Source organism: Oncorhynchus tshawytscha, linkage group LG24 (genome assembly GCF_018296145.1).
Source record: "Oncorhynchus tshawytscha isolate Ot180627B linkage group LG24, Otsh_v2.0, whole genome shotgun sequence".
In the NCBI taxonomy this organism is placed as follows: Eukaryota; Metazoa; Chordata; class Actinopteri; order Salmoniformes; family Salmonidae; genus Oncorhynchus; species Oncorhynchus tshawytscha.
The window spans coordinates 17,885,385-17,907,182 of NC_056452.1; the positions used below are offsets into that span (position 1 = coordinate 17,885,385).

Sequence of the window (21,798 nt, forward strand, 5' to 3'; positions counted from 1 at the left end):
TCACCATCTGGCAGTCCGATGGATGAATCTGGGTTTTGCGAATGCCAAGAGAATGCTACCTGCCTGAATGCATAGTGCCAACTGTAAAGGTTGGTGAAGGAGGAATAATGGTCTGGGGCTGTTTTTCATGGTTCCAGTGAAGAGAGATCTTAATGCCACAGCATACAATGACATTCTAGACAATTCTGTACTTCCAACTTTGTGGCAACAATTTAGTGAAGGCCCTTTCCTGTTTCACCATGACAATGCCCCTGTGCACAAAACGAGGTCCATACAGAAATGGTTTGTCGAGATTGATGTGGAAGAACTTGACTGGCCTGCACAGAGCCCTGACCTCAACCCCATAGAACACCTTTGGGATGAATTGGAACACAGACTGCGAGCCAGGCCTAATCGGCCAACATTGGTGCCCTGTGGAGGCTGTTATAGTAGCAAAGGGGGACCAACTTTAACACATTGCTTTATTCTTTATTTTGGTGTTTCTAAAATGACAAGTATGCTACTTGAAGTTCTTTGTGTATACTTGAATTCTCATTGTTTTCTATGAGTATATTGTTGCCATTTGTCATTATTATTCCATCACTTTAGTAGTTTTTAGTATTGAACGTTGTGTAAGTATTCTTACACATATGAAATCTGTATACTGTATGATACGGCTAAGAATAAAGTAATCTACTCTTTAACACTTTAAATGTTAGGGGTGGACCTCATCGGACCCTTCACGAAATCCAGGAATGGCAACATCTGGTGTCTGACGGCAATACCCATTAAGGTCAGTAAAGGAAGAGACGGTGCTTAAACCTAAATTCCCTTATGTAACCCATTTAAAAGGGTCATACGAGGAACCTAATACATTCCAATAGGGGCCAAATAAAGAGTGGGGATTGAGAAAATGAGGACTCTTAGCCTAGCAAGTCTATTACCTGTAGAATGAGCAATATTTCCATTCTTTCAGCACCATCATTGCTGATACACCGTATAGAACTAATCCTGAAATGGAGTGAAGGAGAATCATCTCATCTATCCTTTTTCTCCCCTGTGTGATCTGTTCATCTCCAAGGCTTATTCAGGTTTGGAACTGTGCTCCCTCCTGAGGGGTGTCTCACCCCTTACATTCTCTCCATACATCTTCTTAGAGTTCTTGCTCCTCCTATCTCTTCCTCTCCATGGTGATGTCATGCATAGTACTCTACATAATATTTAACATAAACAGCCATGATAGGTCCTGTCTGTCTGGCGACTTGGGGTTTTGATACAACCAAAAACATCCACCGCAGACAGCACAGGTTACTTCAGTCAATATTCGCTACAAATCACATGCAATAAGTGTTCATATATTTTTACCTTTTGAAACCTATTTGGCATTGGGCTTAGAATGGGTCAAATAAAAACAGTGGTTCCTTTTAAACAATTTAAGTCTAATATATTTCAATATACATATGCTGAAGTTTTTTATACATTTTTTAAAACGTTTTCTCAAATCCAACTTTGATATTGGAAGTATGATAGATTATGAAAATTGTAACATTTGGCCAATTTGCCTGTCTGGACACTTGTACTAACTACAGTGCCTTCGGAATGTATTCAGACCCCTTCCTTTTTCCACATTGTAGTTATGTTGCAGCCTTATTTTAAAACGGAATAAAAAAATGTCCTCAAATCTACACAATATCCCATAATGACAAAGCGAAAACAGGTTTTTAGAAATGTTTGCTAATTTATATTAAAAAACACACCTTATTTACTTAAGTATGCAAACCCTTTGCTATGAGACTTGAAATTGAGCCCAGGTGCATCCTGTTTCCATTGATTACCCTTGATGTTTCTACAACTTGATTGGAGTCTACCTGTGCTAAATTCAATTGATTGGACATGATTTGGAAAGGCTGTCTATATAAAGTCCCACATTTGACAGTGAATGTCAGAGCAAAAACCAAGCCATTAGGTCGAAGGAGTTGTCTGTAGAGCTCCGAGCCAGGATTGTGTTGAGGCACAGATCTGGGGAAGGGTACCAAAGGATTTCTGGTCCCCAAGAACAGAGTGGCATCCATCATTCTTAAATGGGAGAAGTTTGGAACCAACAAGACTCTTCCTAGAGCTGGCCGCTCTGCCAAACTGAGCAATTGGGGAGATGGGGAGCCTTGGTCAGGGAGTTGACCAAGAAATCGACGGTAACTCTTGACAGCGCTCCAGAGTTCCTCTGTGGCATTGGAAGAACCTTCCAGAAGGACAACCATATCTGCAGCACCACCAATCAGGCCAGACAGAAGCCACTCCTCGGTAAAAGGCACATGACAGCCCTTTTAGAGTTTGCCTAAAGGCTCTCTGACCATGAGAAACAAGATTCTCTGGTCTGATGAAACCAAGATTTAAATCTTTGGCTTGAATGCCAAGCGTCACATTTGGAGGAAACCTGGCACCATCCCTACGGTGAAGCATGGTGGTAGCAACATTGTTTGTGTTTTTTTTTTTTCAGCGACTGGGAGACCAGTCAGGATCGAGGGAAAGATGAACGGCGCAAAGTTGAGATCCTTAATGAAAACCTACTCCAGAGCACTCAGGACCTCCGACTGGGGCAAAGGCTCACCTTCCAACAGGACAACAGCCCTAAGCAAACAGCCTAGACAACTCCAGGAGTGGCTTTGGGACAAGTCTCTGAATGTCCTTGTGTCCCAGCCAGAGCCCGTACTTGAACCTGATTGAACATCCCTGGAGAGACCTGAAGAAAACTGTACAGTGACACTCCCCGTCCAACCTGACAGAACTAGAGACAATCTGCAGAGAAGAATGGGAGAAACTCCCCAAATACAGATGTGCCAAGCTTGTAGCGTCTACCTAAAAGACTTGAGGCTGTAAAAGGTATAAATATGTATATAAATGTTTTTGCTTTGTCATTATGGGGTATTGTGTGTAGATTGGTGAGAAACTATGTCATTGATTTTAGAAATAAATGTGGAAAAAGTCGAGGAGTCTGAATACTTTCCTAATGCACAGTATGTTGACAACCCAATGTCATGCCTTTACACCAAACGTGAATGCGTTAAATATGGAAGATGGAACTGTATATTTTAGTCACAAATAAAAGGGATAGGTAAAATATATTTGGTACAGTCTGTGATGTATTTAATGTATTTGCCACCAGTGCTTTTATGTAGCCAGTGGGAATCGCTTGACGGGCGGATGTGGTTTGTCATAAAGAATTGAGCCAATCAGTTTCCGCATAGGGGCAAGACATCATAGGGATACGCCAAGGAGGAGAGTCGATTAAGCTGCACCGGGCGCCCATTTACCGGGTGAAAAGTGATTTGCATTCATTTGGGAATTTGGCTTTCTCACGGTCACGAGACAGTTGCCCCGTTTCGGCCGGTGAGGAAGTAGTCTCAAACTCTGCTCTTCGGTTAAGCACGCGGAGCAGAGTATGATTCGGTGTTTTCACCTGCCTAAGTGGTTGCTTTTCATAGGAACGCATTATCTGCCTTACCAATTCAAACGAGTTTGAAAATTCGACATATTTCATGGAAAATATAACGAGACAACATTGACAGAGCGGCGCAAATTACTGTTCGATTTGAGCAGGTCGTACGGTTCCGCCCCGTGCATCCCGTGCCATTGTAATATAATCCTCTCAATCAAAACCAGGTACCTCCTTTCCATTGGTCAGTAGAGGTATGAATGAGGTGGGGCTTGCCGCAAAGCTCGCGGTGTTCTGTTGAAATTCCATTGCCGACCATTAAAACAACGGACTAACAATTTACCGAAGTGGAGACAACGAGAAATAAGACAAAATGTTGGATTTAATTGCAGAAGAAATGTTAACATTCGGAAATAGGATTACTCAAGGATTGCATTGAAGTGGACTGCATTTTCCTCTGGTTTTGCCGTGGCTAGCTAACTCTCAAGCTAGCCGAATCGGAACAATCGGTAGCTAACCAGCCAGCTATCTAACGTAGCTAGCTAACTACAGTAACTACAGACTTGTGTTATATGTAGTAGGACAAGGACGGTGCACGTTTCATCGCTAAAAATACGCAAAACGAATGTTGTTTCTGTCATGAGTCCAGCCGGGTGCCCCCATGTGAACGGTTTCAAAGTGGATAACTGGAAACAGAATCTACGGGTTATTTACCAATGCTTTGTGTGGAGTGGATCTGCCGAAACCAGGAAACGCAAGGTAAAATGTTTAAACGCTAACGTTAGCTGACTAGCTCAGAACATGCTGCAGCAGACCCGCTCCTCAAGCGAACTGCCCTCGACGTCTCACAGGCTAGCTGTCGCACATCACTATGTCTAAGTACCAAGTCACACAGGAAGAGGCAGCTCATACAAGTGTGTGACAGACCTTGGTTAGTCAGTTAGCTATCGTGAACGTTAGGTCTAACTACTGACATTTGCTACGGGTTACCACCATAACACGTGTCAAAAGTTGGCTAGGTAACGTTAACTAACCACAGTACACATTTTCAGGCATGTCTGTTTCTCTCGGCTTGGGCAGGTGCAGTTTTGGACAGGATATTGACACTGATGTGTGTGTGTGTGAGACCTTTAACATACTACCTAACCTCCCACGTCTCATGCATCACACATGTGTGCCTGTAAGCAGTCCCTACTCTGTTTACGGTGCTTGCATCCCCAGCTAGATACTTTCCAGGCGGACAAGCAATGTATCTCGTAGGCTACACAGAAAATAAGTAAATCTCAGCAATCTGCATGCTTCTTGAATAACATGAACACAGTACTTGGGTTATTTCATCCAAGTGTACAATTCCTTTGCTAGCTCTACTTTTCCGTGTGCCATCTGCGCTCGTCACCTCCGCCCCCGCGCAACGGTTCAGACAGACAAAATACGATTATTTTATGTTCCTTATGAGCCAAGTACAGTCGTATCTGGGGATATTATATAACTAACGTAGTTAGCTATTGTAAAAAACATTTATATTACATGTGTGTCCATATCATGATAATTTAACCGATGCATCCATTGGCTACAGGCTGTGCGTATTAACACACAGTAGGAGAGAATCACCAAATATTTTTTTCACCAATTTATTTTCAGACAGTTTTGAGAGATCATCTCTCAAAGCATATTCGGCTAGTCTGCATTAGAATTCTCGTGCAGTACAGTCTGTGTACACGCAATGCGTCATATAGCTGCTGTCGTTCTATCAAGACAAGAGCCTCCACTTGTTGGTGTCATTGTGTTGGTAGGCAGTGCATCGCCTACCATCTCCTCCGTTCACACACATTTTCAAAGGTTAGTGCGTCTTAAACCCACTAAGCGTTTTGCCCGAGTTCATCAAGTGATACTGAGAGGCTGCAGTGAAGGATTCACACAAGCAGGAAGCCAGCAATGTCTATTCTTGAGACCCAATCCACATATCATGTGTGTGGTTGGACTAACCCCAGGAGTTTGCATACCTTAGCCCTCATGTAACAGTATTGTCTGTTCAGTGCAGCGATGTAGATGCAGCAGGGGTGCATGGCTCTATGCTGAACTTTTTTTTATAAGGAGCACGTGTACGCCTAAAGTTGAAAAATGTAGGTGTGCACACATTTAGGAGCACAATGGAAAATATTTGCGGTAATGAAGCTAGAATCCTTTTCTGTTTCCCCCCCAGGCCTCTGTCTCTGTGGGTTCAAGGGTTTATTGGTGTCATGTGTACAGTGTAGCTTCCTTCCAAATGGTTTCAACAAGAGGTCGACCGATTATGATTTTTCAACACCGATACCGATTAATCGGCCGAAAATAATATTTTATATGTATGTGTATATATATATGAATATGTATATGTGTATATATATGTATTTGTAATGACTATTACAACAATACTGAATGAACACTTATATTAAGTGAAAATAATACATCAATAAAATCAATTTAGCCTCAAGTAAATAATGAAACATGTTCAATTTGGTTTAAATAATGCAAAAACAAAGTGTTGGAGAAGAAAGTAAAAGTGCAATATGTGCTATGTAAGAAAGCTAACGTTTCAGTTCCTTGCTCAACATGAGAACATATGAAAGCTGGTGGTTCCTTTTTTTTTTTCCTTTTTCCTTCTACTGTATTATTGACTGTTTTGTTCATTCCATGTGTAACTGTTGTTGTATGTGTCAAACTGCTATGCTTTATCTTGGCCAGGTCGCAGTTGCAAATGAGCCTACCTGGTTAAATAATGGTAAAAAAAAAACGTTATTATGTAGTTATAATAGGAATTATAGGACCGTTTCTCTCTACCATTTGTATTTCATTAACCTTTGACTATTGGATGTTCTTACAGGCACTTTAGTATTGCCAGTGTATCAGTATAGCTTCCGTCCCTCTCCTTGCTCCTCCCTGGGCTCGAACCAGCAGCACAACGACAATTAGCGCGTGCTAACTAGCTAGCCATTTGACTTCGGTTACACAAGCCTCATCTCTGGAGTTGATAGGCTTGAAATCATAAACAGCACAATGCTTGACGCACAACGAAGAGCTGCTGGAAAACGCACGAAAGTGCTGTTTGAATGAATGTTTACGCGCCTGCTTCTGAATACCACCACTCAGTCAGATACTTAGATACTTGTATGCGTGTATGCTCAGTCAGATTATTTGCAACACAGGACACGCTAGATAATATCTAGTAATATCATCAACCATGTGTAGTTAACTAGTGATTATGATTGATTGTTTTTTATAAGATAAGTTTAATGCTAGCTAGCAACTTACCTTGGCTTACTGCATTTGCGTAACAGGCAGTCTCCTTGTGGAGTGCAACAAGCGAGAGGCAGGTCGTTATTGCGTTGGACATGTTAACTGTAAGGTTGCAAGATTGGATCCCCCGGGCTGACAAGGTGAAAATCTGTCATTCTGCCCCTGAACAAGGCAGTTAACCCACTGTTCCTAGGCCGTCATTGAAAATAAGAATGTGTTCTTAACTGACTTGCCTAGTTAAATAAAGATGAAATAAAAAAATCGGGCACCAAAAATACCAATTTCCGACTGTTATGAAAACGTGAAATCGGCCCTAATTAAATCGGCCATTCCGATTTAATCGGTCGACCTCTAGTTTCAACATTGTAACTGTTTCATCTCAGGGCCTTCAGCTTGCTCACCGCAACACACACACTGTAGCCAGTGTTTTGTAAGGTAAATGGTAACCATCTCACTATCTAAAAACATCATCAACAATTTTGTCCTTTGAGTCCTCATCACTGGTTGTTTGAGTTGGGGATAGGCATGGGAACGGACGTCAACTCCATCTTTTTGCCAGAGATGTATTAAAAAAATTAAATACTGTGATACTATTTGGTGGAATGTGCTTGACGGCTTGTCCCAGGATGAAAATAAAATAGTCTTGACTGTTCGAGGCACAAACAGATCTTCTCCCTGTCGGATCACTAAACAATGGTGTCTGTTTCTCGTATCGAAGTTAATGACTGAGCACAGAATGCATGCATCCTGCAAATAGAATGTCTGAGTTCAGAGAGTGTTGTCATATCCAAATAAGTGCTTCAACCAGTACCATGTGTGACAGCTGTGAGCAGTCAACTGCACCCCCACCCCACAGAAAACGGGATAGATAACCTACTCAGATGCTTCAAAGGTAGGATACATATGCCTAGTGTATTTCAAAGATAAATCTGAGTCAAATCAATCTCTAGTTCTGGTGTTAAATTGTTTGGTGCCTACCTTTTGATGTCTGTGCGAACTAGAATGACTGCTGTGTGTGTGTGAGGGAGAAAGCGAGCGAGAGATTGTAGGCTGTGTAAAGTTGTCTGAAGAGTAGGCTAAAGATGGTTTCATATTGTTTTCCCCTGCCCCAATGAAAATGTAGCTGATTTATGCATTTATATTCCTTACTACATTACTCCTGCCCAATCACAGGTAGCCTTCGGATATGAGTAAATCAGCTATTTTCAGCAATAGCCTTTTCTCTTATGCAGAGAAAATGTGAAGTTAAATTCATTGTGTTGTATTAAGGACATGTGTGAATACCAGGGAAAGACTTGTGCAGCACACATGCAGAATGTATGGAAAACAGGGCAACCCCTGTGATATTTGGCCTGATATCACATTGTTAGTCAAATGTTGGTATAGTGACAACCTCACTCTGATAATAGGCCATTTTTCTTGTAGTTTACCAACTATATATATATATATATATATATATATAATTTTTTATTTTTTTGTTGTGTGTGTCTGTGCTAAACCATCACCTTTTTTGGGCCCTCACCAGTTAGCATCCCTGCTTTCTAGTTGTTTGACTCCACGCCACCCCATCTTGCGTTAGGCCGGGAATCTATATTTAACCATGTGTGGCATGGTAATCTCAACCCACCTGTCCACTGGGTGGTGGTGTGTTATGGGGAGACCTGTGTTCAGAGCTGTCAATGACCAGTGTTTATTCAGGGCTGACGCGGCGATCTGGGGTTGTGGAATGGCAGCGACAGACTGATGATTATCTATTGTTTTTTTTCTTACCCCCCTCTTTCTGTCAAGTTCTTTCTCTACCTCTTTCTTTCTCCTTCAGCTCTCCTTTCATACCCCCCCACCATGCAGTCACCCCTGCTCCATGGATACCTCAATTAGGGTTAGCGGAGTGAGTGATGCAGGGATGAGGAGAAAACAAACGGATCCACCATCTGGGCTGGACCTCCTAATGAGCAGTTGATTGTATCATCAGTCTGTTTAAACGCCTCATTTCTGTCCTGAGAGAGAACAGACCGACAGAGGTGACATGGCACCCAGGTCGTGTTCACTAAGGCACACCGTAGCGACACCCTTTGAAACCGAAATGTATTAAAATAACTGCAGGTATTACCTCCCTGTATAACTTTTTCAAACCTGTTCCATGCCTCAACCTAGTCATTCTCTTATGATACTGGCAGTGCCCACCTCCTAAAGCCTATGAAGGCTGCTCCATTGAAGCAGTTGTTTTGAACGCACCGTGGTGCTGTCCTCATCACCGCCTTTGACCAGCCACTCTATGCCCCATTAACTTTGTGAATTTTGCTCGCATGAAATCGTCAGGCACATGGGTCTTTTGAGCGATCTGATTGTTGAGGAAAGCCTAGCGCCTAATACCTATGGTCAAAATCATAACCGTAATTCGACCATGTGTCCCTCCCACCTAACTCGTTCTCTAGAGAAACCTTCAAATCTAAGTTTATTTGTCACGTACAGGTGCAGTGAAATACTTGTCATACTAGCTCCAACAGTGTAGGAGAATGTCTAGCAAATGCAACACAAATAATAAAAACATTTAATACTTATTTTCCACCATAATTTGCAAATAAATTCATTAAAAATCCTACAATGTGATTTTCTGCATTTTTTTTTTCTCTCATTTTGTCTGTCATAGTTGAAGTGTACCTATGATGAAAATTACAGGCCTCATCTTTTTAAGTGGGAGAACTTGCACAATTGGTGGCTGACTAAATAATTTTTTTGCCCCAATGTACCAAAAAATATTGAGTACTGAGTAACGTATCTGAATACTTATGTTAATGTGATGTTTCTGTTTTTTAAAATAAATTTCTCAAACCTGTTTTTGCTTTCTCATTATGGGGTATTGTGTGTAGATTGATTGGGTGGGACAATAATCCATTTTAGAATAAGGCTGTATCAAAAAGTGAAGGAGTCATTACTTTCCAAGTGCACTGTATATACAAAGGTATGTGGAAACCCCTACAAATGAGTGGATTCGGCTATTTCAGCCACACCTGTTTCTGACAGGTTTATAAAATCGAGCACACAGCCATGCAATTTCCAAAGATAAATATTGGCAGGTGAATGGATTATCTTGGCAGGGGAGAAATGCTCACTGACAGGGATGTAAATACATTTGTGCACAACATTTGGGAGAAAGGTTTTTGTCTGAATGGAACATTTCTGGAATCTTTCATTTCAGCTCATGAAACATGGGACCAACACTTTACCTGTTGCGTTCATCATTTTTGTTCAGTATACTACCTCTGAGCTATAGCCAAAGAATAGGTATTCCATTTTTGTTCAGTATACTACCTCTGAGCTATAGCCAAAGAATAGGTATTCCATTTTTGTTTACTTTAGATTTCGGATGAAAATGGATTAGGGATGCTGCTGTGAACATGGACTCTTCTCAGTAAAGTTTCTTGAGAGAAGGAACTGAGGGTTAGCAAATGTTCAAGCGCAAACCATCAACTATGCTGCATGGCCTTTAGCTTCCAAGGGTCTCTCCCCTGTTCTCTCAACTCCATTTATCCCTCTCTTCTCTCCCTTCCTCGCTCTCTCTTCCCCATCTCTCGGGCACATCTTATTGCTTTCTATCCCATCATGCCTTGCACTTCACAGCCATGCTGGCTCACAGCAGCAAGCTCGCCTCATCTGCATGCGTTTGAACTGTCACTATTCATCCTCTGCTGCCACGTCCTCCCCCTCTTTCTCTCTCTAGGTCCCTCGCTCTCTCTTTCTCTTCTCTCCAAGTCACCCTCCATATTTCACATTATCCCTCTGCAGCAGTATGCCTTCCATTCTGTATACCCAACCAGTCACAATGGATTCAGGGTATGGTGGCCCTAGCCGTCAGTTATGTGTAAGATGTTCCAGCCCAGTCTTCCCCGTCTGTCTCTCGGTCCGAGCAGGGCCGTAAGTAACTGTCTTTGTTGGTCAGTACACTGAGGATCTCTCCATCACCCTGCTGCTCGCCTCGCCTGTTATGTTTGTGTAGTTGGCGCTGTCGCACTTCCTCTGACTAGCCCCCTTTCCACCTCACTGCATCATGCTCCATCACCAACACAGAGCAGCCCTTCTCTCACTCCGGCCCAGCCAAAGTCTGATGTCATCCCGGAAGAAGACCAATCAACATTCTTAGGCCACTCACTCTTGTCCAGTTCCACTTCCACAGTCACCCTCAGGATCTAGGTATGTGTGTTCAACTAAAAAGCTTCAGCATGAGGGGGTTTGTATCGTGTGTGTGTGATGTATCAGTGTATAGCGAGCCAGCAGCAGTCTTGTAAGAGGAAGCTGCTCTGTCTTTAGCCCTCTTTATTAGATGATCTGGTCAGGGAGCACCGCTGCGATGGATACACCTCTTTATAGGATATTAACAGCAACAGAGAAGGGTGTTGACAACACTGCCATACTCTGGCTTTGTGTTCAGTACGGTGTGTAACTTTGAAAATCGGCGGAAACTGTACTGTGCTGAACGACCAGTTGATTATGGTACGCTTTACTTTTTCAAATTGGGTAATATTACAGTTGCTTTGTCAAACAACGCGTGCGTTACTTTCACAATCCTATCTCTACCGGGTGAGTGTTTCCGTGATTTGGCCGGTTTCCTCAGTTTTCAAGCTAGCAGAGAAATGCCATGACAGCTGCTGTCCATAAAAATGTATAGAGGGTGCACCACAGATCTTTGCCATTGATCACTTCTGTGATAGCAAAGCCCATAGAGCTTTCCTGTGTATTGGCAAGTGTGCCCTCTATACATCTCTATGGGTCTGTGTTAGAGATGTTAACTGCCTAAAATACATTTGACTGGTCATGTTTATCGGGCTAGGTTCATTTTAGCTTTATGTAGCTAGTTTGCATAACGTGTGTACTCGTTATTCGTCATGCATCTTATTTATCACACACGCACAACATACAGAGAACCTGTTTTGAGGAGCGGAATGGCCCATCACCTCAGATGGCACGAGAGCAGGCCCTCAAAAAGCTTGTTCTGGAAGTGAAACGTGCTTTTATAAGCCCGGTCATTGTGCAAGAATGAACGTATGGAACGTATGATTGCATTTAGAATTGTTAACTGTTTTGATGGTCATGATCTTTATTTTATTTTTTTAAATTAATATTTTTTAAAATCTCAATCTCAACTGGTAATTAAAGTGTGCCTGCCATTGGAGTGCGTAGGCTATAGTCAACTGTCCGAAAGCTATCAGCCACCACTTTACCGTGTGACCTGAGGCTGAATAGTTTGAAACCTGAACATTTTACTTCAAATAGTGAGAAATGTCTTCTTAACTTGCTTCAAAGTAACCAAAATCCAACCATTACAAATGTAGAGGCTTTAAAGACTTCCTCATGCCATTTTAACCAGCATTTCTCTCTTGGAGTGTGAATATGTATTTTACATTTTTATTTAACCTTTTAACTAGACAAGTTAGTTAAGAACAAATTCTTATTCACAATGACGGGCTACACCAGCCAAACCCGAACGATGCTGGGCCAATTGTGCCACCGCCCTAATGGACTCCCAATCACGGCTGGTTGTAGTAGTGACGCCTCAAGCACTGAGATGCAGTGGCTTAGACCGCTGCACCACTCAGGAGCCCAAGAAAAGAGAAAATGAGAGAGGGACAGAGGATGGGGACTGCAGATGGCTGAAGTGAAGAGCACGATGAGAGGAACAGACGGAAAGGAAGAAAGAAGAGGGGGGGTGAACAGTGGAGGAGAGATCTCAAAGGATGTGTGAGGGCAAGCTGTGAGTCTGGGACAGACAGAGGGAGGCTGAGAGCAGCTGTACTGCAGTGCAGAACACCCAGTACTCGTGTGTGTGTGTGTGTGTGTGTGTGTGTGTGTGTGTGTGTGTGTGTGTGTGTGTGTGTGTGTGTGTCAGACTAGGGGTGTGTGTTTCCTGTTTTATGGAGATAACCTGATCCTAGGTCTTTGGCTGGATTATATTACTCAAACAAAAAAATTAGGATGAATGCATTGTTCTTCCAGTCATTTTGCAGATTCCACATCCTGTGTTCTACCTCTCTCACGTCTTGCTGCTTTTACTCCCCTTTGCTCCCGCCCCCTCGTTCTACATCCCCCGCTCCCCTTTGCTCCGCCCTCTCTTTCTACATCCCCCGCTCCCCTTTGCTCCCGCCCCCTCGTTCTACATCCCCCGCTCCCCTTTGCTCCCGCCCCCTCGTTCTACATCCCCCGCTCCCCTTTGCTCTCGCCCCCTCGTTCTACATCCCCCGCTCCCCTTTGCTCTCGCCCCCTCGTTCTACATCCCCGCGCCCGCTCCCCTTTGCTCCCGCCCCCTCGTTCTACATCCCCGCTCCCCTTTGCTCTCGCCCTCTCTTTCTACATCCTTTGCTGCCGTCCTCTCTTTCTACATCCCCCACTCCCCATTGCTCCTGCCCTCTTTTCTACGTCCCCCGCTCCCGTCCTCTCGTTCTACGTCCCCGCTCCCCATTGCCCCCGTCCTCTCGTTCTACGTCCCCCGCTCCCGTCCTCTCGTTCTACGTCCCCCGCTCCCCATTGCTCCCGTCCCCTCGTTCTACGTCCCCCTCTCGTTCTACGTCCCCCGCTCCCGTCCTCTCGTTCTACGTCCCCCGCTCCTGTCCCCTCGTTCTACGTCCCCCTCTCGTTCTACGTCCCCCGCCCCTCCCGTCCCCCTCTCGTTCTACGTCCCCCGCTCCCGCCTCCCGTCCCCCCTCTCGTTCTACGTCCCCCGCTCCCGCTCCCGTGCTCCCCCTCTCGTTCTACGTCCCCCGCTCCCGTCCTCTCGTTCTACGTCCCCCGCTCCCGTCCTCTCGTTCTACGTCCCCCGCTCCCCATTGCTCCCGTCCTCTCGTTCTACATCCCTCTCTGGTCTGGCGGAGATCAGCTGCTGAGTCTCAAAGCTCTGCTTAGATCAGGCAGGATTGACTTTGGCATCCCTCTCTTTCCCTCTATCACTCCTCTTCGCTCCTTTCCACCCTGCTCTAGTCTTGTTTTCTCTCTCACACACACACTGTGATTGTGCTTTCACTGCTGCTCACCAACTGCGTTGTGTGAATTTTTTTTTTTTGAGGCTGAGGCAATAAAGGTGTGAAGATGTCCCTGTGATCTCTCGGCTCACTCAGGTGGCGTGCCGCTAGGGACAACCTGGCAGGACAGCTTTAACACGGTGACATGGTCTCGTTGCATAAATGGGGTGCAAAATGGTACAGCAGAGAAACCGTGACAGTAAGGTTACCCTAACGGCAGCCTAAAGAAAAGGGATCCAAAGATCTAGGTTAGTGGTTACTAAACAGCCGGTCGACTCATTGATCTCCAAGGCATTCCGAGTCGATTGCGAAACATTTCAAAACTAAACAAAAATAAAGCCTTGCATTCCTATTCTTTTCTGTCTACTGCTTTTGGCAATAGGTGCACTTATTTCAGCTGCCCTGCGCCTGGTTGGTGAAGTGTTCCCATATCGAGCCGATTCATGCGTACAAACTCTGCATAGTCATCGTGCCTGGAGAGTAAATCAAGTGTACCTATAGGCTTACCGTGAGTCAGTCGGATTGCTCAGGTCAGCGTGTCTGCAGCTTCCACGTTGATACGTAATTCAAATACTTTGAATGTTTCCAAACTTTGTTGTCTTCAGTCCATCGAAGAACAGGAAGTGGCCAAACCACAGAAGATGACTGAAGTTTTCGGTGATGACTTTATGGGATAGCTAGCAACTTGTAAACAATGAACCATTCCTATAAGTGAGTGCTATTTTAATGTTAAATAATAAGCTAAACATTGTCTGTAAAGCAAATTGACTGTCTCCCCTTTAAGTTTATTGGGATGGTAATGACTTTTGTTGTTGATAGTTATTATGTGGAGGTCGCTAGTTACAGCGGTATCTTCAACCTAGCCTAGCTTTTAGCTAGCTAGCTGCTCTGCAAGCTAGCTTGACTTGCTATAAAGTTAGAAACAAATTGAGGAAAAAGTAATAATCAAAGCATGTTTTATAACTTGAAACAATATATTTCTGTCTTGAATGAAAAGGAATATTTTGCAATCTACCAAAATAAATGTGATCTCTGACCAAAGACACACTCTCCTCCATCTTGCGTTACAAACACTTCACTGTGACGTGTCTGGGGGGAAATCCAGACACATCATACGGGCTATCGAGCTGAAGCATCTGTTTGTAGAACATTTTCTCACCCCCAAATATGGTAGTGGGAGGAAGTCCAGTAGTGGGAGAAGATGGAACTTCTGATCATTTTGTCATCGAAGAAACATTGATCCCAATACATTTTCCTGTTCCCAAAACGATACTGAAATAAATGTTAATAAACACAATGTAGTGTTGGTCTCATTTTTCATGAGCTAAAATAATAGATCCCAGAAATGTTCAATGTGCGCAAAAAGCTTCTAAAATTTTGTGCCAAATTTGTTTACATCCCTGTTAGTGAGCATGTCTCCATTGCCAAGAATATCCACCCACCTAACAGGTGTGGTATATCAAGAAGCTGATTAAACAGAATGATCATTAGACAGGTGCATCTTGTGCTGGGGACAATAAAAGGCCACTCTAAAATGTGCAGTTTTGTCACACTGCCACAGATGTCTCAAGTTGAGGGAGCGTGCAATTGACATGCTGACTGCAGGAATGTCCACCAAAGCTATTGCCAGAGAATTGAATGTTAATTTCTCTACCATAAGCTGCCTCCAGTGTTGATTTTATCGAATTTTGGCAGTACATCCAACCAACCTCACTACTGTAAACAACATGTAGCCACCCGGACAACTGATGAAGCTGTGGGTTTGACAAAACGAAGAATTTCTGCACAAACTGTCACAACCCGCCTCTAGGAAGCTCATCTCCGTGTTTGTTGTCCTCACCAGGGTCTTGACCTGACTGTAGTTTGGTGTTGTAACTGACTTCAGTGGGTAAATTATCTTCACAAATGAATCCCAGTTTCAACTGTACCGGGCAGATGGTTGACAGCATTGTGTGGGTGAGCGGTTTGTTCGTGTTTATGTTGTGAACAGAGTGCCCCATGGTAGCGGTGGAGTTGTTATGGGAAGGCATAAGCTACGGACAGCGAACACAATTGCATTTTATCGATGGCGCAGAGATACCCTTACGAGATCCTGAGGCCCATTGCCACCATCACCTCGTTTCAGAAGGATAATGCACAGTCTCATGTTGCAAGCATTTGTAAACAATTCCTGGAAGCTGACAATGTCCTGTTCTTCCATGTTCTGCATACTCACCAGGCATGTCACCCATTGAGCATGTTTAGGATGCTCTGGATCAACATGTACAACAGCGTGTTCCAGTTCCCACCAATATCCAGCAACTTTGCACAGCCATTGAAGAAAAGTGGGACAACATTCCACAGGCCACAATCAATAACCTGATCAACTCTATGTGAAAGAGATGTGTCGCGCTGCATGAGGCAAGTAGTGGTCTTACCAGGCACTGACTGGTTTTCTGATCCACACTACTTTCCTAGCTTAAAACATTTTTTTGTTTATCTGTGACCAACAGACACACATCTCTATTCTCAGTCGTGAAATCCATAGATTATGGCCTAATTACTTTATTTCAATTAACTGATTTCCTTCTATGAGCTGTAACTCAGTAAAGTCTTTGAAATTGTTGCGTTTAAAATAAAATAAAATAGTTCAGTGTAGAATTTGTTTACGAGTGCACTAAATCAAATCAAATTTATTTATATAGCCCTTCGTACATCAGCTGATATCTCAAAGTGCTTTACAGAAACCCAGCCTAAAACCCCAAACAGCAAGCAATGCAGGTGTAGAAGCACGGTGGCTAGGAGAAACTCCCTAGAAAGGCCAAAACCTAGGAAGAAACCTAGAGAGGAACCAGGCTATGTGGGGTGGCCAGTCCTCTTCTGGCTGTGCAGGGTGGAGATTATAACAGAACATGGCCAAGATGTTCAAATGTTCATAAATGACCAGCATGGTTGAATAATAATAAGGCAGAACAGTTGAAACTGGAGCAGCAGCACGGCCAGGTGGACTGGGGACAGCAAGGAGTCATCATGTCAGGTAGTCCTGAGGCATGGTCCTAGGGCTCAGGTCCTCCGAGAGAGAGAAAGAAAGGGAGAAGGAGAGAATTAGAGAACGCACACTTAGATTCACACAGGACACCGAATAGGACAGGAGAAGTACTCCAGATATAACAAACTGACCCCAGCCCCCCGACACAAACTACTGCAGCATAAATACTGGAGGCTGAGACAGGAGGGGTCAGGAGACACTGTGGCCCCATCCGAGGACACCCCCGGACAGGGCCAAACAGGAAGGATATAACCCCACCCACTTTGCCAAAGCACAGCCCCCACACCACTAGAGGGATATCTTTAACCACCAACTTACCATCCTGAGACAAGGCTGAGTATAGCCCACAAAGATCTCCGCCATGGCACAACCCAAGGGGGGGCGCCAACCCAGACAGGATGACCACATCCGTGAATCAACCCACTCAGGTGACGCACCCCTTCCAGGGACGGCATGAGAGAGCCCCAGTAAGCCAGTGACTCAGCCCCTGTAATAGGGTTAGAGGCAGAGAATCCCAGTGGAAAGAGGGGAACCGGCCAGGCAGAGACAGCAAGGGCGGTTCGTTGCTCCAGAGCCTTTCCGTTCACCTTCCCACTCCTGGGCCAGACTACACTCAATCATATGACCCACTGAAGAGATGAGTCTTCAGTAAAGACTTAAAGGTTGAGACCGAGTCTGTGTCTCTCACATGGGTAGGCAGACCATTCCATAAAAATGGAGCTCTATAGGAGAAAGCCCTGCCTCCAGCTGTTTGTTTAGAAATTCTAGGGACAATTAGGAGGCCTGCGTCTTGTGACCGTAGCGTACGTGTAGGTATGTACGGCAGGACCAAATCAGAGAGATAGGTAGGAGCAAGCCCATGTAATGCTTTGTAGTTTAGCAGTAAAACCTTGAAATCAGCCCTTGCTTTGACAGGAAGCCAGTGTAGAGAGGCTAACACTGGAGTAATATGATCAAATTTTTTGGTTCTAGTCAGGATTCTAGCAGCCGTATTTAGCACTAACTGAAGTTTATTTAGTGCTTTATCCGGGTAGCCGGAAAGTAGAGCATTGCAGTAGTCTAACCTAGAAGTGACAAAAGCATGGATTAATTTTTCTGCATCATTTTTGGACAGAAAGTTTCTGATTTTTGCAATGTTACGTAGATGGAAAAAAGCTGTCCTTGAAATGGTCTTTATGTTCTTCAAAAGAAAGATCAGGGTCCAGAGTAACACCGAGGTCCTTCACAGTTTTATTTGAGACGACTGTACAACCATTAAGATTAATTGTCAGATTCAACAGAAGATCTTTTTGTTTCTTGGGACCTAGAACAAGCATCTCTGTTTTGTCTGAGTTTAAAATTAGAAAGTTTGCAGCCATCCACTTCCTTATGTCTGAAACACATGCTTCTAGCAAGAGCAATCTTGGGGCTTCACCATGTTTCATTGAAATGTACAGCTGTGTGTCATCCGCATAGCAGTGAAAGTTAACATTATGTTTTCGAATAACATCCCCAAGAGGTAAAATATATGGTGAAAACAATAGTGGTCCTAAAACGGAACCTTGAGGAACACCGAAATTTACAGTTGATTTGTCAGAGGACAAACCATTCACAGAGACGAACTGATATCTTTCCGACAGATCAGATCTAAACCAGGCCAGAACTTGTCCGTGTAGACTTGTACGTGTAGTCACTAAATTTGATAGAGTTAACACTGAGCCAAAGTTTTTTTTAAATTTGCATTGTTTAGTACTGCAAGGTTGAATTGAGTATGTGCACTTCACAGAGAAAATATGCAAATACTTGATACAACACGCCAATAGGATCTCGCTAGCTTGTGCTTGGCTTTGTTTACCGCCTTGCTTGTTCTGCACGTTATGGTTAATTTGCTCCTACTGTAAATGACACCGATGAACTATCTTGGTTTAGTGAATACCTTTGCTACATTTATCCCTTTAGTAGCGGGGAAAGCCTCCGTGAACATGGTGTACGGCGTAATGAAATATGTCACAATGTGTACGGGGCATTAGCAGAGGGGGAGAGCTGAAGTGCGGTCTGAATTTGAGAGGTGGACCCCTGATGCTCTCCTTCTGCTGAGACTGACCGTCAGATGCAGACACCAGCAGTCCAGTAAAATAAAGAAAACAAATTATTTAAATTTATGCTCATTTAAGCTGGGCCTCACAAGTAATACAACACATCTATTACCAGTCTGATTATATACCTAAGGTTGGTAGGGCAATTCAAGCATAGCCGACAGTGATAATCTATTGGGCATATAGCCTAATACACAAATCTCACTGCTCCAGAACGGCTTTTAAATAGATTGTTGCATAGGCTTACTTTTTTAAAGTCCCATGTTTACATTTAAAAATATATATTTTAAATACAAAATATGAGCGGTAGATCTAGGCCTGCATTTTGACTCCAAGTGATCTCGGCTCAGAAAAGTTTGGTGACCTCTGATTCTAGGTCTATTTCAAGAGCAGGTTCAAGACAATGATGTGTATAAACCCTGGCTGACTGACAGGGGGCACTTGTATTGAAGCCACCACGCATATGGGTACTCCTGTGTCACATATGGGTACTCCTCATATGGGTACTCCTCTAGTGGAATCGTGATCTCCAGACTGACGATGTCATTGGTATGGGAAACGAGAGATTTGGCAGGTGTGGGAGCTGCTGATCTGGCAACCCTGTTGTCAAACTTCTCCACCCTGCCAAAGGTGCAGAGATTAGGCAAGGACAGTGAAACTAAACATGTCAGCTGAAAATTGCACGCTGGCTTTCTCTCTCTATGAAAAAGGCATATGTTGTTTCATCATTAGCCCTCAATCCCTTTGCGTCTCAGAGAGTGTGCAACTTAGCCTGTTTGGTGAAAAGATCGTAAAGAACAATGTCAATTTTCTCCTCGTTTTGTTGATGGCTGCCCATAGTCACTAAACTGTCTATATCCAGTCTAATTGACTTACCAGCTTCTTCGTGAGTTTAGGATGATAACGATGCTTTTGGTTTCTCTGTTAGTGATCCTCAACCTGTGGCCCTCTCTCGCCCCCTGCAGGCCAAGTCGTGTATCTGTCACATGTGCGGCGCCCACCTGAACCGGCTCCACTCCTGCCTCTCCTGCGTCTTCTTCGGCTGCTTCACCAAGAAACACATTCACGAGCACGCCAAAAACAAACGACACAATCTAGGTAAGATGATCACAAGCACGACAACCGACAACCCTGCTTATGAGAACGTCACAGCAAAGAGCGGTGTGGCTGTAGTGTCGCTCCTCCCCTATGGACCACAGCCTGAGTCCCACCGTCTCAGCCCTGCCCTCTGAGAGGAGAGGCCAAAGAACATCTGCTCTGCTCCACTGCCTCAGTCTCCTAACACATTCATATTCAACACATCGGACCTGATCAGCACCATTAGCACCGCCACAACACACCGCCCACTGCCAGGTCTCCCCCCCCCGAAACATCAAAGACCACTAATTACCCCCTCCGCTTAACGAGATAGGCCTTGGCCGCCCCTCTGCCGCCTCTATTCACACAAGTAGCTAATTCTACTGTTGTGGAGGAGGGTAATAAAGCACCCAGCCTGCTTCATGAAGCAGGGAGACGGTAATATAACACAGTGGCCTTTTGTTCTCCTCAAGGGAAAGCATGAAGATGAGAGAAAGCACTGCTTTTTTTATGATGGCAAAACCCCAAATGATCACCCAGAGACCCCGTGTCAAGCTGACCGTGTCAACACACTTTGTTACTGCTGTTGCCGGCAAATCACCAAATCCTTATGGAACTTAATCACAACCCAATACAACACCCCAGGACTATTCCCCAGGAGCTATTGCATGTCACCTGTGTATTTGGTCCCACCTAGACTCTAGGCACCAATGAGTTGTTTTCTGCAGCTAGGTCAGTGCATTGCAGACCAGGGTCTAATTGGCCTTGTCCTCTTCCTTTTTTCAATACTGTGTGACTGCACTGCAACACAAAGTAATGGGCCTCCGGCTCGGAGCTAGGATAGGATATACACTCAGTTTATTAGGTACACTAATCTAGTGCCAGCTCGGACCCCCCCTGCCTCCAGAACAGCCTGAATTCTCAGTGCATGGATTCTACAAGGGATGTTGGTCCATGCTGACGTGATGACATCATGCAGTTTCTGCAGATTGGACGGCAGTACACCACCAGCCTGTACACCAGGAAAGATGGTCCATGGACTCATGCAGCCTACGCCAAATCCTGACTCTGCCATCAGCAAGACGCAACAGGAACCGGGATTTGTCGGACCAGGCAATGTTTTTCCACTCCTCAATTGTCCGGCGTTGACTGCGTGCCCGCTGGAGTCGCTTCTTGTTTGTAGCTGCTAGGAGTGGGACCCAGTGTGGTCGTCTGCTGCAATATCCCATCTGCGACAAGGATCGTCAAGTTGTGCGTTCCGAGATGCTGTTCTGCACACCATTGTTGTCCTGCGCCTGTTGACTTGCACGATTCTTGCCGTTCTCCTTCGACCCCTGTTTTCGCCCACAGGACTGCCGCTGACTGGATGTGTGTTTGTCGCACCATTCTCTGTAAATGCTAGACACTGTCGTGCGTGAAAAGCCCAGACGGCCGGCTGTTTCTGAGATAATGAATCTGGCATGGCTGGCACCGATGATCATACCACGCCCAGTCACTTAGGGCACTCGTTTTGCCCATTCTAACGGTCAATGGGAACTGAATGCCTGTCTGCCTGCTTTATATAGCAAGCCACGGCCACGTGACTGTCTGTAGGAGAGTTTTTTTTTTTGTGAACGGGGTGGTGTTCCTAATAAACTGTCCACTGAGTGTGTGTGTGTATAGCAATTGCTTTTCTCTTCCCAATATAGGGAATAATGGACAAAAGTTATTGTGCCATGTTTAGATGTAGTAATGCTTGTTAGGGGGATGATATAGGCTAGTGTTAGTGCTGCGGCAGTGCAGGCTTCCTATGTGCTTGGCAACACACACAGTTCAGTGTTATCTCCTAGCCCAGGCCCGTGCGTGCCCTCCCTCCCAGCCACTGGAGATTAATTGGTGTGTTAATTAGGTTAGCTACTGAATAAAAATGTGCCAGCGTGC

At 44.4% G+C, this 21,798-nt stretch overlaps 1 protein-coding gene across 2 annotated transcripts in view; it reads left to right on the forward strand.

Moving 5' to 3' along the window:
• The first annotated feature begins 3,672 nt into the window (after positions 1-3,672).
• usp22 (ubiquitin specific peptidase 22) overlaps positions 3,673-21,798 on the forward strand; it is a 40,769-nt gene continuing 22,643 nt past the window's right edge. Inside the window, exons 1-2 of one of the 2 annotated variants that reach the window (XM_024386578.2) lie at positions 3,673-4,171; positions 19,767-19,899. In XM_024386578.2, coding sequence (XP_024242346.1) covers positions 4,052-4,171; positions 19,767-19,899 — 253 coding nt within the window. In that variant the 5' untranslated portion in view covers positions 3,673-4,051. The remainder of the gene's footprint in view (positions 4,172-19,766; positions 19,900-21,798) is intronic. The other variant, XM_024386580.2, reaches the window with a different exon arrangement.